We start from the raw sequence: 16,388 nt of genomic DNA, 5'->3' as shown, positions 1-16,388 counted from the left end.
TGACTCTCTGCTTCAGGTACAAGAAGGGCCAGAAAGTGACTGCAGATGAGCACTTAAAGCTTTTGCAAAAGGAGACAAAGCATGCATTGTTCATTCAGAAGGTGTGTGATAAAGATGCTGGCCTCTATGTTGTTCGGGCTAAAAATTCTAATGGTACTATCTCCTCAAGCGCCGTTCTCCATGTGAAAGGTAACAGGCCGCCTATCACAAGAACAGACTGGAAAATGCTGTGTGTCATCTATATTAGCATATCACTAATGTACTGGCTATTCACTTAAGTACAGTATTGACTGCACTGGACTTAATTCTCACATGCTGAGATGACATGGGATTGATCTTCTTACAGCATCTTTCACAAACTGTATCAGACTGCTTTTATGTCACGCTTGATATGTTGCTTGTTTCTTAATACCAGTATTATGTTTGTTTTCCTTTGTCATAGTGATGTTTAGATAAAAAGTTACCAATATTTTCTAGGTTCTGGGGCAGAGTTTTGCATTTAAAAATTTTGGCATTAAAAGCATTGAAAATAGTTTTAATGTTTATAGGTATCACATGTTGAAATACACAGGTGCGGTGCTCAGATCAGTGTACATTTCAGGTTGATATATATTTTATGATATACTTTTGGTTTTGAGGGGATTGGATTTTTTTAAAACATCAAACGTGTTGTTTCCAACGCCATTTTTCTCATATACTTTTAAATACTTTTCTTTGTGGGATAAGGCTTTGTGGGACAATCCTAACATTCATGATTGCACTAGCATAGATCAGACCTACATCTCTGTCTCAGCCTAGAAAAAAGCAGATAGTCTCAACAGATGAAAGCTACAGGACTTACAATAGAGATGTGACTGTCAGCACCAGGAGGATTTGACCCAGAATTCTCAGGATTTGTGTAAGTGTCACTTAGCATACGGTAGATTAAAACCCCCAAATGTCTACAAAATAAGACTTTTTAACATACCTATCTTCCTGCTGCTTTTGCTGGTCATAATGCTTGCGATACTTTCTCTGCCTTATAAAGTAGAAAAATACAAATATTTCAAATAATTCACTAAATTGTTAATATGAGACAAGAAAGGTAATAGTTTGAAGTGAGCATTTGTGCAGATTTCAAATTTTAAACCCACTGATTTCAAACAATCAACTGAATTGCAGCTATACTCAGAAGAGTAATGTGCACCCACAACAAGAAAAGTTTGCTTTAGTCCAGTCAAATAGAATTCTTCTATAATTCAAAGGAGTAACATCCAAATAATAATTTAAATAAATATTTGGTAAAAGCAAAATAACTGTGCCATTAGAAGACTTCATTTATAAACCCTCAAATGTAACTTTTAATTTCTTCCTTAGCTCCAGTACTTGTTGTATTTGTACAGTAAAAACAATTGACAAACAGCTGTATAATATTTCCTGAATATCTGATTTGCAGCATTCATATTATGACTCTGTGGAGAAAACTTATACGGAGGAAATATTTACTATCTCTTGCAAAATTTGAAGAAAGGAAATAAGTCTTTTACTGCACAGTATTCTGTGAGCACAATATATTTTGCAAATTGCAGGAGGTCAGCGAGACTGAAGACTGACACTTGGATACTTTGGCCCAGTGACTGCAACTTTATTAAAATTCCTGTAACTTTGAAACAGGAGATGTCCTCAAGGCAACATAACCTCGCAGCAGTAAGAGAGGGAGGAGGAGGTGGTGAGCAGATGAGGGACAAAATAAACTCTATCTAGAATTGATATTCTAGATAAGGGTAATAACCCTTAATGCACAACTTTCAAAGTCCAGACATCTCCTGAAAATGTTGATCCATAAAAATTCTTCCAGGTATATAAGTGACCTCTTTTCCAAAACTGCACTTTCCATTTCACAATAAAGCTAATTTTAATAATTACTACCATTTTGAATGTTTCAATTTTCATAAAAGTAAAATTCAATTTAGTGCTTTTGTGTCCTTGTGACTTTATGTACCTTTTGTAGTTGTTATAAACAGGCAGCAGAGAAACTATGCGAGCAAGGTGACTTGCATAAGCATTTTGTTAAGCAATATTGTGATAAGAACATCCAAAATGCCTTTCCTACATGGGATAAGATTCTGCCTGCTGCAGAGCTGCTGGTGCTTGGTAGCCTGGCCCTATTCCTAACACACAGAATGCCGACAGCCAGCAGGTAGATGTCTGATCAGTAGGTGAAGCAGTAGTCTAATTCAGTACCAGTTAGTTTTGCAGTTTCTATCAGTTTTTGTTATCAGTGGATCAGAAGTTACATAATACTGAGATTTAAACTAAAGAAAAGCAGGCCACTATCAGTATGGTGATTTGACCTCCAATATTCTTCCTGACAGACTGGAAATTAAGGCGGTTTTCGTATCGCCCATGTTCTTTATAGGTGTTAGCAGACCCACTGAGTCTCCTAGGTGACAGCTGCTCTTCAATCTTCTGTTTTTAATGAGAGCTGCAACTCTGCCAAAAGCCAACCATTCAAAAATCAGAGGTTTTCATGGATGTTCTTTTTATTTGTTTTCTGCTTTTTGTAGAACAGGAATTGGAGGTAGCTTGGATCTAGACTTGTACTTGGATTTGATTGTTTGCTAACACTTATGGAGAGAATGCTATTTATAATAATCAGCTCTATAAATTAAAGAGGCAGCAAGCAGACAGAATTACTGGAGGAGTGAATACAAATCACGGTAACAAATTCATTCCTCTCCCTTCTAACACTTCCTGATGTGCATCCTACAGGCTCGGGGTGATATGACAGTCGAGCAGCTTTGCAGGCCTTCTCCCTGATAAATGTTTCCATTAAAGCTGCCTCTGTTCCTGTTGTTAACTTTACTTAAGATTTACTATATTCACAGTCTTTTGCCTTACAGGCTTTAGCGTAAGTGGGAGAAATCTGAGTTACTTGGATCACCTGAGATTTGACAGCCAGAATCTAAGGCTGGTTTGCAGAGCTGCATGTAGGTAAGAGATGTTGCTTTGAGCCCAAGCAGGATTTATTCAATCTTTTTATTTAGTTAGCTATTTAGAAGTCCATAGACGATATAGCCTATTATTGGAGTTTGGCTTACACTCCAGGTTCCAAGCATGACAAGGAAGACCATCCTCTTTCTTCTAAGAGGAAAAGAGTTAAAGAGATGCCTTGGAGAGAGATAATTTTATTCAAACACTCACAAACGTGCATCTACCTATGAACAGGCATACTCTGCCTTTTACATTAAAGCTCTGAGTAAGTATTATGCCTCTTATTTCGAACTCAGTCTACTCACATTTTGGCCCCTTTGCAGAAAGACCCATTTAGAATCAATACTATGCTGATTTTTTTCTTCTGAAATATAGTTAGGGCATGAAATGAGCCTTGTTAATAAAGTTTTTGTTTTCCTTATTTACTTTTCTCTTTTTTCATCATATTTTTAGAGGTACCATTGGTAGTTCAAGGCATTAAACAACATACAAAGGCAGTTTATCTTCATGGACCTTTTTCAAAGGCACTGCTAATTGAGGCTTGATTTAGGATGACAGATGCTAGGAAGACTTTCCAGATGAGGAAGCTGTATTGATATGTTGCCCGTGTAGTTGTTCACTGCTGCAGTGCAGTATTGAAACAGGAACAGTGCTGGATTTTGTTGGCTGAGGAAGGATGTTCTTCAGCCACTTCTATCTAGAAACTCAGTAAAGGAGAGCAGCCCTCTGCCCACAAAGCTACCAAAGAAGAATGGTAGGGAAAAGCCACACTTGGTGAAGGTAAAACCCATTTGCCAGTTTGAACCCTAAGTGTCTGTTCTAACTGACAGATTAGGTAACCCAGATTTCAACAGATCCTCACAGAAAAAAAGGTGTTAACGGTGATCTTGTCTCTAACTATGCCTGGACAAAACAAAATTGTCCCACTGGGGAAGTGCAGATTACTGCAGCATTCTTCGCACAACCCAAATAACATTATATAGGTCTAAGTGGGGACTAAGGTTTGTGTGAAAGATCGCAACAGATTACCTTTCACTCAGGGAAACCAGCTGTGTTTCCAAGGGAAGTGAGTGTCAATTTGGCTATCACATTTTAAAGGCAGCTGAAGTGGCCTATGATCTGCTCCCTTGCCCAAACATCTTTTATGTTTACTCCTACATGTTATCGGTGAAGCAAGCATCATACTACTGTATTAAATCCTGGAATTAAGATTTTATTTAAATGTAAAATTAAGGTCTTTCAGGTTTGATGCATTTAAAAGAAATTGAGATGCAAATGAATCCAACTTTCAAAAGCCAAATATGCTATTGTTTTTAAGAGCTTGCACAAGTATGGCATTCATGATATTGCTCTATAACAGGCATTGTGAAATAAATGATCAACATCTTGTCACTTCTGAAAATATTGTTATTTTTGCATAATCAGTTATTATTAAATGAAAAAAATATAACTATAAGGCTAGAAATTGCCTTAACCCATCTGTAGATCTTAATAAACCACTGCAGAAGTATGTAATTCCTTTTTTCATTAAATCTGACCTCTGAGAATTTGAACACTTCTGTGAATTTTAGATTTACAAAGTTCGATTTTCACCTACCTCAGACTGAGCATGGTATTGTATCTAACTTAATCACAAGTAGTTTTAAACATACAGTTTTTAACAGGTATGTAGAAATCAGGCAATTTTTAATAGCTGCAAAAAGCAAGCTTAAAAAAAGGAGAGAGAGAGAGAGAGAGAGGGAGAGATTAGAGAGGGAGAGATTAGAGATAATGGCTATACAGTAGGATACTGAAAAGTTCCTGGGCTTTAATGCTTGACTTTGTAGACAAAGGTGTAATGAATGTTGATTACTGCTAGGTTGGCAGTCTGTTTTTTTTTCACTTTATACAGTGAGTCAAAATGAGTTCTGAAAACTTTCTGCTGGAAAATTTTTCCTGTTTTCTGTTCAGATTATCTAAAATAAAGAGTGGCAGTGATGTACTCTTATGCTATACTAATGTTTCTGTGGCAGAAAGGCACACTCATCCTTCTTCAGCAACAATTTCAAAGTCATGTTTTTTTCCTTTTCAGTGCTTTTTTTATAGTTCATGTTGTGCATGTTTCACTTCCTCCTTCTTTCAACCTCCTCCTTTCTGTAGAGGCAGAGAATACACGTAGGGGTTTTCTTTTGTTCTGGTTCTGCAGCTTTCTTGTTTGTTTTACAGCACTGAGCTCCTCTAATCATGGTCACAGATCAGAACCTTTAAAGAGACCCCAAAATATTTACATCTCTTACTGGCTGCCCACTTAAAAAGCAGATTCAAATATCAGTCTCCCTAGCCCTACTACAGAAGCTAACGCTTCATTCAGCATATTCCTAGTCTAGCCTGACTTCCTCCTTCCCTGTACGCAGGGGTGCGTTAAGAAAGAGAGGGGTGAGCAAGATTGCCTGACTGCAAGAAGTGGAATTGTGTGAAGGGGTATTTAAACAAGATGCAGAAGTTTGGAGGGGAAAAGGGTTAATTTTTTTCCTTCTTCAAAAGACGCAGCCTGACTCACACCTGTGGGCCCAGGTGTGAGTAAGTAGGCAAAGGGAGGCAAAGGCATTTGGGTGATTGGCTATGGATCAAATGTGCCTGGAGCTGCAATGGAGAAGGTGGTTTCCTCTCAAATGATTGGTAAGGTATGCCTATTTCCAGACCTTGCTCTGGAGACTTTGCTTGGGTAAGCCAATATTTTTTGTTTGTATAGGTCCTTTGTAGCACAAGGAAGCTTGTATCTTTAAAAAATAAAGCTCCGCACTCTGACTTCCTGTGATGAGGTTACCCTGTGGTATTCGAGGAAGTCGGAGCTTTTCATGTGGCTATTTCGGATAAACTGGGAACATCAAACCCACTTCGTGTTCCTTAATAAAGCTCCTTCTGAGTTGGCTAGAAGCTTGAGTAAAACAAATTTCCAAACAGTAAAATGCAGTCTCTTAATTTAGAGCAACACTCGAAGAGTCTGAAGTTAATGAGCAGTGTGCGGTGAATATTGTCTGACCAGAATCTCAGTCTAACCTAAATTTTTAGAGAAGATACAGTTAGGAGAAAGTAGAGAAGCTTGCTAATAACACATGGCAAGACATTGAGAGGTTTGAAATTATATGCCCAGAGTGAAGCGATTCAGAATAACTGTGAGGTAAGTAATAAAAAATAGCTACTGAAAACAATTTGGCATGATGTGAGGTCACCTGTCTGTGAGAGACTGGGGATGAAAGCTGTGTAATAAAGCCAGACCCATGTGATCTTTCTTTTGTCCAGAGCTCTGTGTTTTCCTTTTCATGCCTACTATTTTATCAGTTTGCAGTAAAATTTGACTTTTTCCTACAAATATTTTAATACAATATTTCATATTATGAATTGAGAGTCAGGCACTGAATGGACAAACTTCTTATGTTAAGCTACCAGAGCAGGATTTCACCTGAAAAGTTCTTGTACATAATGCTGGAAACAAGATTTTTTTTTTTTCCTCGTAACCTTTGTGGCTCATGGGTTGTCCAGCCTAGAAATTATTTTTAATTGACAAGTTGTTGTAGCTTATTCTGACATTTCATTATGATACTATGGGAAAACTCTTGGTGAAGTATAGGCATCCATTCCATTTTGAAGGTTGATGTTGGCAGAAGATGAACTCTTCCTTTTGCGAAAGGCTTTGGCCTCCTGTTGGGTGCTTCAGAGAGTTGTGGTAGCTGTCACTTTAGGGTTCTCTTTGCACATGCTTTTCCCTTTGCTGTCTAGAAACTGGTCATTTTAGTTTTTATGTTTGCTGATGCAAAATCAAAATGGGTCTGATCATTGTTGCCATTCCACTGAGATCTTTTTTCTATCTTGTTTTTTATGATAAACACCATCCTGGCATGACTTGCAGCCTGACTTCAGAAGGTCATGCAAACCCCACAAATTCTGGAGTTCAGCCCAAAGCACCAAATGACTGTCCAATACTTACTTAATGTTCTCTAATGGAATACAAGCTATACCTCACCTTATTCTATATGATAGATGCATCTCTTTACAGTGATGCAGTTTTGCTCACATCAGGCCAGAACAAAATTTTGTTTTGTTTTTATCTCCAAGCCATAGAACTACTTGTCTGATGCACAATAAAAGAAAAAGAAAGACATTTTGCATAGGTGCTTTATTTTCAGCAGAAATTTACTTGGCTATGCCCGCTGGCATTGTGGAAATCCTTCTTTATAAGCAGGTTTATTGACATTTCTGAACTGAAAAAACAAGAGGAAATGAACACTTTTTCAGGAGTTACGTGGCTGCTTCAATGTTAGTTATACATCTATGTGGAATGTATTGGCATTTTGGTTCTGTGAAAAAGTGGCATCACGAAGGTAGAGTTCATACTACAGTATCAACTAAAAAATGAGTGGAAGGATGGAATATAGAACAAATAGAGAAGGACAAAAGGAGAAAAGTAATAAAGATAAGAGAAGTAGAAAACATGAGCAAAAATGTAGAGGGAAGGAGGAGGAAGATGTTTGACTAGTTGCCAGAAAGCGCCTGCCTTGAAGTTTGTAAGAGACTAATTCCAGCAGAGTGGGAATGTGAAGGATCTCTCCCTGTCAGCCCCTCTCCCCCTGCAGTGAAATCAATAATATTTGGGACTTTTTGTTACTGTTCCTTTATAGAGCCGTAGCAATCTTTAGAGACAACTTGTCCTAGATCCCTACTTTAAATACTCAGAAGGCAGGTATGGAAATTTCCTACTCCATTGCCACCCTTGATTCTGCCTGCCCAGTGTTAGTGGGCAGGCTCAAGTATATCAATGACTACTCTTCAGGAATGTGTAATTTCCCTTCCTTGATAGGACTGGTCATGTTGAATGTCTATTTGTGACTTTAATGCCAGCTGTCTGCAATGAAGATGCAGAGGCATAAACTTGGTTCTCCTACTGAAGCGAGAGGAGCTGCAGTTGCCAAATCCCTGTGCTTCAGGTACACACAGTGCAATGGGGCAGAGGTGCCTGCTAGCTTTCGACATTGAGAACTGAGTTGTTTGAACCGCTGGGACTGGCTAATACAAATCTTAGGTTAGCAAGAGTATGGGAAGGTAAAACTCGTATCTACTTCTGCTCTATATCGTGGCCTCAGACCTACAGTTTATGGGAAGAATGTAAAAGCAGCTAAGACTTTATTGTACATTGAAAGCTTATGGCAAGTAAGAGCTCACCTAAGCAATGGGGTTATTAATACAGAGAGTGAAAATATTTGCCTGACTGTTCTGGGAGCCCCACATTTGGCAAAAATAGCCATGAACTCAAAATAGTTTGGCTTCAGACGTTACTGGGTACTTTCATGAGATATGCTGATTTTTGTTTCACAATAGCGCAAGTGTATTTCTCCTAAAACAGTGGAGTGGTGTTGGCCCAACTGCGAACAGATTCAGGCCCTCTTATATATTAAACATTTCAATAACTTTCCATTTCTGAGAATCCTGGTGATTAGTGTTTTGCTAAATAATATGGACATACGGTACAGTTTATCATAAAGAGGAACAACAGAACATTCTTTGTCTAATAGGAAAGTGCAATATTCATTTTTGTTGGGGTATTTGCGTGCGCTGCTGTGTGTTAGCATCTGGGCTGCTTTGGATTCCTTGTTTTATGGATATTTAGTCGGAGTTCTGAGGTTGTTTTGTTTTTTAATGTGGCCCTCGAGGTAGAATGTAAGTGGAATTTAAGGTAGCGGTACAGTGATCAAGTAAATCCAGCTTTACAGCTCATTAAATAACGTGTCAGAAGGCAAGGCTCTGATTTAGTACACTGACTGCTGAAATTTCTTCAAACAGTTTTGATGAGTTTGTATTGGCCAGGCTTTGTATTGGCTCAGGTATCATCTATCCTCCCACAGCTGGCATGAAGCCAGGATAAACTCCATCTCATATGCTCTCATTAATGCGATAAAAATGCAGTCATGCACCCACGCTTGATCTGAATCAAATCTGTGTTGGATGAGCTGGCAGTACATAGCTTCAATATTGCTGATGGCCAAAATAATAATCACAACCAAAGTAGTATTTAGGCCCTGTTCTGACCTTCAGCATTGCTGTGGAAATAGAGCAAGAGTTTGTACGTTTCAGCAACGCTTCAGCCTGGAAGAATGGAATCTAAGCAAGTGAAGGAAGGGTGTTTTGTACAACAGTAAACTAAGTGCAAGAGTTCACTGTCTTGACTTTGTCTCTTTAAATTCCTGTGTGGAACACTGAAACACAATAATTCACATATATTTACCTACCTACACAAAGAACACGATTCTTCAGCTTCACTGTGAAACTAATATTACTATGCTGATGCATGAAAGTCTTTGATGCTTAATATCCATGTGTTTCAGGAAACTTTACATTATATAGATAAAAGATGTTTGCCTACTACTGTCTTGCAGAAAAATTCTGAGTTCCAGGCATCAATAAAGGCTCTCTTTGTCATGCAGTTATGAGAATGGATTTTTGCTTTGGTTCCTTTAGTTATGCCCTTTAAAATACAGCAAATTTTTTTCAGTACAAGGAAAACAGCCAAACTTCATACAAAAATTTGGACATACAACTCTACAAGAAGGAGAAGATTTAATCCTACATTGCAGCATATATGGAAGGCCCAAACCACAAGTTTCTTGGACTAAGGATGATATTCCACTGTCAGCTCGAGGAGGCATCAGTGTATGTCCTAATGTTCTTGAAATGTTTCTTGGGAGGAAGATAATACATTTTACTTTATGCTACTAATCTCCTATGTGCATTCTGTTCTTTTACAGATTGAGAAATTAGGAGACACCTATTACCTCTTAAAAAGAAATGTAGTCCTTGCTGATAGCGGGAAGTATATCTGTGTTGCCAGCAATGAAGTTGGGAAGGCATGCTGTTCAGCTTTCATAACAGTGATAGGTGATTCATCCTGGCCAGCTGCATGCTTTTAGGCACATTACTCTATTAAATGAGAGACTTTGTGCCACTTACTGATGTGCATGTTTTGTTTCAGAGAAAAATAAAAACCCAGAAATTTCCACTGTAACTGAAATTAAATCAGAATGGGAACATGAATACCTGTCAGAAAAAGTGAGTGTCACTACAGCTGAACTAGCACAAGCCAAGGACATGTATTATGTGAGAGGTCAAAGGCCAGTGGCTAAACATCTGCCAGTAAGGTAACTTGCAACTTAATCTGTGCTGCATCTAGTAGTACTGTAATAGCTGTAATGTCCTTAATGTACGAAATGTGTCAAACACACTTTCTAATTCTATGATTTTTTGAATAATGTAAATGAAGTGTGTAATGTGACGGCCTTTTACATTTAATACTTCATCAGAAGGTGTTAAATTCCATTAATTTAAATACCTTGTTATAATATCTTATTCCACATAAATTCTATTTTCTATTGTATTTAGTTCAGTGAAGTAACTTTTTTTAAATCTTGATATCTTAATCTAGATACCAAACTAAGACTGAACGGTGTAAAGGCACAAAGTATTCCAGAATTTCAAATGGATACAACTAAGTATTTTTCTTATGGTGTGCAGATAAGCTTTTGTCATGGCATAGGAATACACTATTTGTTAGCCTGTCTCAAACTGTTGTAGGATTCTATGAATGAGTAGCGCAAAAAGTTAGCAAACCCATTTTCAGAATTGCATGTTACTTTAAAAATTGCTTCCACAGAAGCAGATCAATCCATTTCCTTTTTAAGGGAGAAAGGTATCTGCCATATCTAACTTCCTTATTTAACATTTGCACAAAACCAGTGTAAATGTTTCAAAAGCCATGAATTTTTTTTTTTTTTTTTTTTTTTTTGCAGGAGCACAGTACTGCTTATATACATATAATATCAACAACTTAAGTAGAGCAGTTGATATCATATGTACAAATTCTCTTTTATTACCACAGTATATTATTCAATATCATTAACATTTAACAAATGCTAAAAGAAACATACAGAAAACTCTAATAGTCTTTGATTTCTTATTCCAGAAATATTACTGTTTTAACAACATACTGGATCTGTAGGTCATCTTGTTACACAAGTGGCCTTTGACCTTTTTTGTCAGGCACACACTAAAACATTTTGTCTGCAAAATGATCCCATATTCATGGTGACTTAAATTAAAAATGTGACATCAGCAAATGAAATAGATGAGGTCTTCATGGTAAAATTGTGAGGTTTCCTTGATAAAGGACTTGACAGCTGTGCCATGCAGAAGGCAGCAAACATTTGTAATATTTTGAATCCTTAATAAACAAGAGGAAAATTTTCATAATGGAAAAGCAGACTGAATTTGAAAGCCAAGAAGTAGTACAGCTAGAGCATGAAGTCTCAAGTAGTAATAGAATATGTAATCAAAGTTTTCTATTAGGTAAGCATCTTAAGAAGAATCAATAGCAATCCTGATAGCACAGGAACAGTCACTGCTTGTTAATTTATTAAGGATGACAAAATTCCTCATGGTGCAACTAGAGAGATTTAGTGGGATGTATGAAGTCAGTAGTCATTGTGGTGACTTCTTGCACAAATAAGGTAAAGTAAATTTTGGAAGGTAAATTCTACCTTCTGAATTCAGGCTCTGATATCCTACTGTAGTTCATGCTGCTAGAACTGCCTGTCTTTTATTTGAGTAGTGTGTTCAGAGTAAGAGAGTTTTTTATATCCTGTGACTGTTACTAATCTGGTTCACTCTAGTATCAGTTCACTGTTGACTCTGAAATGTCAGATTAGATGAGGTAAGCTAGGGATGATAAAGAAACCTGGAGTGGGGGACTCAGACTGGCTGAGCAAGAAGTTTTAGAAGGGTGGATCTGCGAGTGGCTTGGTAACTACAGTTGTGAAGCAAATATGGTAGTTCCTGCTAATGGAACACATTTAACAAGAAGAGCTGAGAGAACCAAACTACCCTTCCCGTAGTGAAAATACTACTATAATGCTTTCTTACTTTTGCTTGTTTACTTTCAGTTCAACTCAAGTGAATGTTTAAATATAGAAAATTTCATGAAACACTTCTGAAAAATGTTTAGGTGTATCAAAACTTTACTGATATAATACTGATATAGTTCAACAGAAGTGTTTGAATTTATCAGACAGTTTTCATGAGGAATTATTGTGTCTTAGTACTGGGGGAGATCTGGTCACATTCCATCTCCAAAATAGTGATGAGGAGCCTCTTCCCACTGCATAAGGCATGCTACCTGATCCAATACCTTTGTGAGGCATAACAGTAACCAAAGGGGATGGGCTTCATGTTAAAATGGACCCATCAAGAAGTAAAAATGTTTGCCTTAACGTAAAGTGTGGACTCTTTGTGTCAGAAACTAGAATACAAAGTTTCTACTTAGGAAAATTTTGATTTGTAGGTTGGGGTGGGGAAAAGATTGTGTATGTAGAAATTGGACTTGCTGTCAGAGGTTTTCAATAGAAAAAAAGAGAACACTTCTACTGATAATGTTTGCTACATGTTTGTCAAACTAGTGAGACTGTTCTACAGTGAAAATCTAGTTTCATAATGACACAGAAAAAAATAGCTTTCTTCATGGAAGGCGTTTGGAACAATGTAATGGGAAGGAGGTTCCATGAGTCTTGTGGTTTTAAAGAAGTAGTGGTTAATGTGACCTGGAAAAGTAGTTGCAGATCTGTGAGATTGCTGGTCTTTCACTGTCTGCTTAAAATGTTAGATTTACACTGTTCACATAAAAATGTATTTGTTACCTGGAAAGTGACTGAATATTTTCTGAGCTTTTCATATAAAGTGAATTCTATGGCAAAAAGACATAGAGCAAGAGTGGTGGGTTTTTTCTTCTTTTCTCAGGTACAGTTGTTTGTCTAGATATAGAGCAACTTGTAAAAGGAAAGGAAAATTATTGCATATGTTGATTCAAAAGCTGTTCTCATTTCATCAAAGGCTGCCTTTACGCTTTCCCTTGTGTTTTGTTCTGTGCTTTCTGTATTGCTGGGAGATGGCAGGTATTCCAAAGCAAAAAAATAAAACGCGCGATCATGTTGATTTTACTTGGGGCAAATAGACAATATATCTCTCCATATGAGCAAAACACACAGATTGTACAGAAAGGTTAATTTTTGCCTCATTTCTGTTCATCTCTTTTGTTCTTTGTACTTAAACTAGCTGCTGGTTATTAGTTATTGTCAGTAAGACAAATTTTGGCTAATAGATGTCCTATCTGGAATCACTATGTATTCAATCTTTAATCTCTTAGCACCTCACAACTATAGGCAACAACCTATGTCAGCTACCACAGTGCTGCTTATGAAAGGGAATGCTACAACTGCTGCCAATTAAAATGGAGGTGATGGTAATGACCCTTTTTTAACAGGTTTAAAGAGAATCCCTGGCTTCAGGGTGTGTATCTTGAACTTGTGGGGCCGGAAGAGGTTAGCTTCGGTTTGGACTGTGATCCAGTTCCCCTGGCTGCTGCAGAGGATCAGAAGAAAGACTGAACTACAGGATACCTGATTCATGAGGGTGCACATTGTTTGCTGTGTTCCTTAGTGGGTATTGGCCATGGGTCAGGAGAATGGAAATCTTTGAGTGCCATTCAATTTGTATTTAGGTTACGATTTGTACTTGGTTTCTCTGGAAGTATGTCATTAATAAAATTCACCTGTGCACAGCATTTGTTAGAGAGTGATTTCTAACTTCTTGTGTTTTTATTCTGCGTTGTTGGACAACTCTAACAGAGTAGGATGACAGAAAAAGAGAGACATTAGCATTTTGTTACCTCTTAAAATTGCAAATCTTCTTGTTGGCTCATCACTTGTTGGCTCATCACTACCTGCTGTTTTATTCTTGTACTAATTCCATAAATGCAGTTGAAAGGGAATATGAAGAGAGATATATAGCCACTAATAAGGGGAGAGGCAATTCTCCTCCTTCCACTTCCTTTAGTTAGACAGTGGACTTTTTCCCACTAATGTATATAGAAAATTCAGTCATAAACATGGCTTCCAGAATGGGGACTTAACAGAAAATGCTTTTGTAACCATAGAATTATCCTGCATGTTAAATACTTTGTTGGTTACCATATTTCTAGCAGTTTTGAGACATTTCCAGGAAACTGGGCATTGAAAGTGGTGATTACTAATAATAACAAGCCTTGTCCAATGCATGCTTAGTACCAAAAATGTCTCCAGGGAAGAGGAACTGTTTAAGGTAGCATAATGTCTTCTGCTATATAGCTCTGTTTTCAGGATTGGAGTACTGTGACACAGCAGTCCATTTCCAGTTGATGCACGTCATTACAGTCCAAAGGATTGGTCTATGAAGTGAAACTTCAGCTAGTTTTAAACCACATTGTCAGTTTAGCCAAGGGTTCCCCAGCCGCATAATTCCTCAAGACGTACAGCAGTCATTCGGGGTCTAGAGAAAAGTTAACCTGAAGTTGAATCTTTTGGATTGTTGGGCAGATTGTTAGCAAGATGAAATTTTTTCTCCGTCTCTAAAGCAGGACATTTGGAGTAGTATCCACTTGCAGCACTGAAAAAAGGAGTTCAGAAAAAGCTCTGGATGGGCTAGCAGTTTGATGGGCACAATAACCAACAGCACATCCAGGTAGACTTGGGAATAACTATTCCTCACCTCGACCGTTCTAATTGTAATTTTGAAAGTCTTTCCAGAAAATGATTCAAGCTACTTGGAGCTTCTGTTTCAGTACACTGCGTATGGCTTGGCCAACACAACAGATGCATATGCATTTTCTCCAGCTGCCTATTGTATAACGTTCTGTCATTCTTTATGTAAACATTGTATTATGTTAGGCCTGTATTGAGTCTATATACAACAGGAATCCACTCACACTGCTAACACAGAGCAGGCAGGGGCATGAGCAGTGTAGCATCTTTTTGCTTCACCCAGGTATATTTAACCTGTGCAAAATAGAGACTGCAATAACATTTTGAGAGTTGTCTCCACCACAGCACTAAACCATTTAAACTTGTCTCCAACAAAATGTGGGCAGGCTTGTTGAAACTTACATTTCTTTCCAAGTTAAACTGCAGGCCTAGAGAGGAAATGAGCTGAAAGAAATATGTACATGTCTTCTTCCCCTGATCACATAAGTCACTTGCTTGACAGGATGGCAGTCAGTGGCATCCTGCCCACGGAAGAGTGACAAGGCTGTTTGTGTGCACACAAATATAGTAGCCAAGGACTGAGGTGCTCACTCTACTTGTTTACCCTGTATCTCAGTTTTTTCCAAAATGGAACAGAGGCAAATATCAAATCTCCTGCGGATCCCATACAGTTGCACTTCTGTCAACTGAGTACCCTTTGCCTGTTTTGTTTAAAGATTTAAGAGAAAATACTGGTTTTTTAATTGTATTCACTTTCAGAGGACTGACAAAGTGTGAATGAGACAACTCAAAAATGAACAAAAATGAAAGTGGATGTTCTTCTATCAGCTGGACTCTGTAAACATGGCATATAAAATTACCTTTTTAAAGAATTGTAGGATTCAGTGCCTGCTGTTCCCGATTCCTCAGCAAACTTTGGTTAGGGAGTTGGGTTCTTTGTCCTTTTTCTCTGGCTTGTCAGCCTGCAAACACAACTTGAGATTTAGTATTTGAGATGTGCATTTCCCCCCTTGGTTTATGTATCACAACTTCATTTAAAAATATATTAATTCTTTGCTAAATAATAGAGAAGGCAAAACAGAAATTTGTGTATGTGTTCTTACTTATGGTTTGTAACAAAATAGTAGAAAATCCTGTTTATAAACAGGTAAACAAAAATACAGCAAAACTCTTTTGCCAACAGAGTACATCTATTGCTCCAAACAATCCCAAGGAATGGATCAGTTACAAAACATGGTTCATGGTTTCTTTTCTTTTCTATAAATCATAGGTGCCCATGAATTTGTTAAAAGATCCTAGAAATTTGACAGGGCATATGTATTTCTTAAATTCTGTGGACTATCTCCATGTTAGTTAAAATGTATCCTCAGTATTATGAGTCAAACTGTTGTTTTGTGGAAGGAAACGGAGCAGTCGGACATTACTTAATATATTCATTATTCAGGTTCTTGGGTTTTGATGATTGGACCATGCTTTTTAAGATGAGGTTCCAAATAAGTAATTTTTTAATTCCTTCCTTGTTCTGCATATGTAAATGTAGGGGGATGATACATACAGAAATAATATATAAGGAAAGCTTGGGACATATGAACTTTAAAGCAATGTCTGTAAATTCCTGCCTGTTCTTCTTAGACGTTTACAAGGACACGATCTGAGTGATGACTGTCAACCTGAAGTAAGTGAATACAGAATCTGGTAACTATTCTGCACCCAGGCAAATCTAATCAGGTTCCCAGTAAGTTGCTCACCTGTGAAGTAGCTACAGTAGTTTCAAAGATTGCTGTTCATTAGTTGTCTGTTTTCTTTCATGCTGCAGCAACT

The 16,388-nt window shown here is 37.6% G+C and overlaps 1 protein-coding gene across 1 annotated transcript in view; it reads left to right on the top strand.

Annotated features, from left to right (window-relative positions):
- Positions 1-13,592, top strand: part of CCDC141 (coiled-coil domain containing 141) — a 104,306-nt gene extending 90,714 nt beyond the window's left edge. The window contains exons 26-30 of the mRNA XM_026111216.2: positions 17-189; positions 9,500-9,657; positions 9,753-9,882; positions 9,977-10,142; positions 13,313-13,592. Coding sequence (XP_025967001.2) covers positions 17-189; positions 9,500-9,657; positions 9,753-9,882; positions 9,977-10,142; positions 13,313-13,436 — 751 coding nt within the window. The 3' untranslated portion in view covers positions 13,437-13,592. The remainder of the gene's footprint in view (positions 1-16; positions 190-9,499; positions 9,658-9,752; positions 9,883-9,976; positions 10,143-13,312) is intronic.
- Positions 13,593-16,388: the final 2,796 nt, after the last annotated feature.

Source organism: Dromaius novaehollandiae, chromosome 7, assembly GCF_036370855.1.
Source record: "Dromaius novaehollandiae isolate bDroNov1 chromosome 7, bDroNov1.hap1, whole genome shotgun sequence".
Taxonomy (NCBI): Eukaryota; Metazoa; Chordata; class Aves; order Casuariiformes; family Dromaiidae; genus Dromaius; species Dromaius novaehollandiae.
The sequence above is the reverse complement of the archived record's forward strand: the minus strand, read 5'-3'. Positions and strand labels throughout refer to the sequence as shown.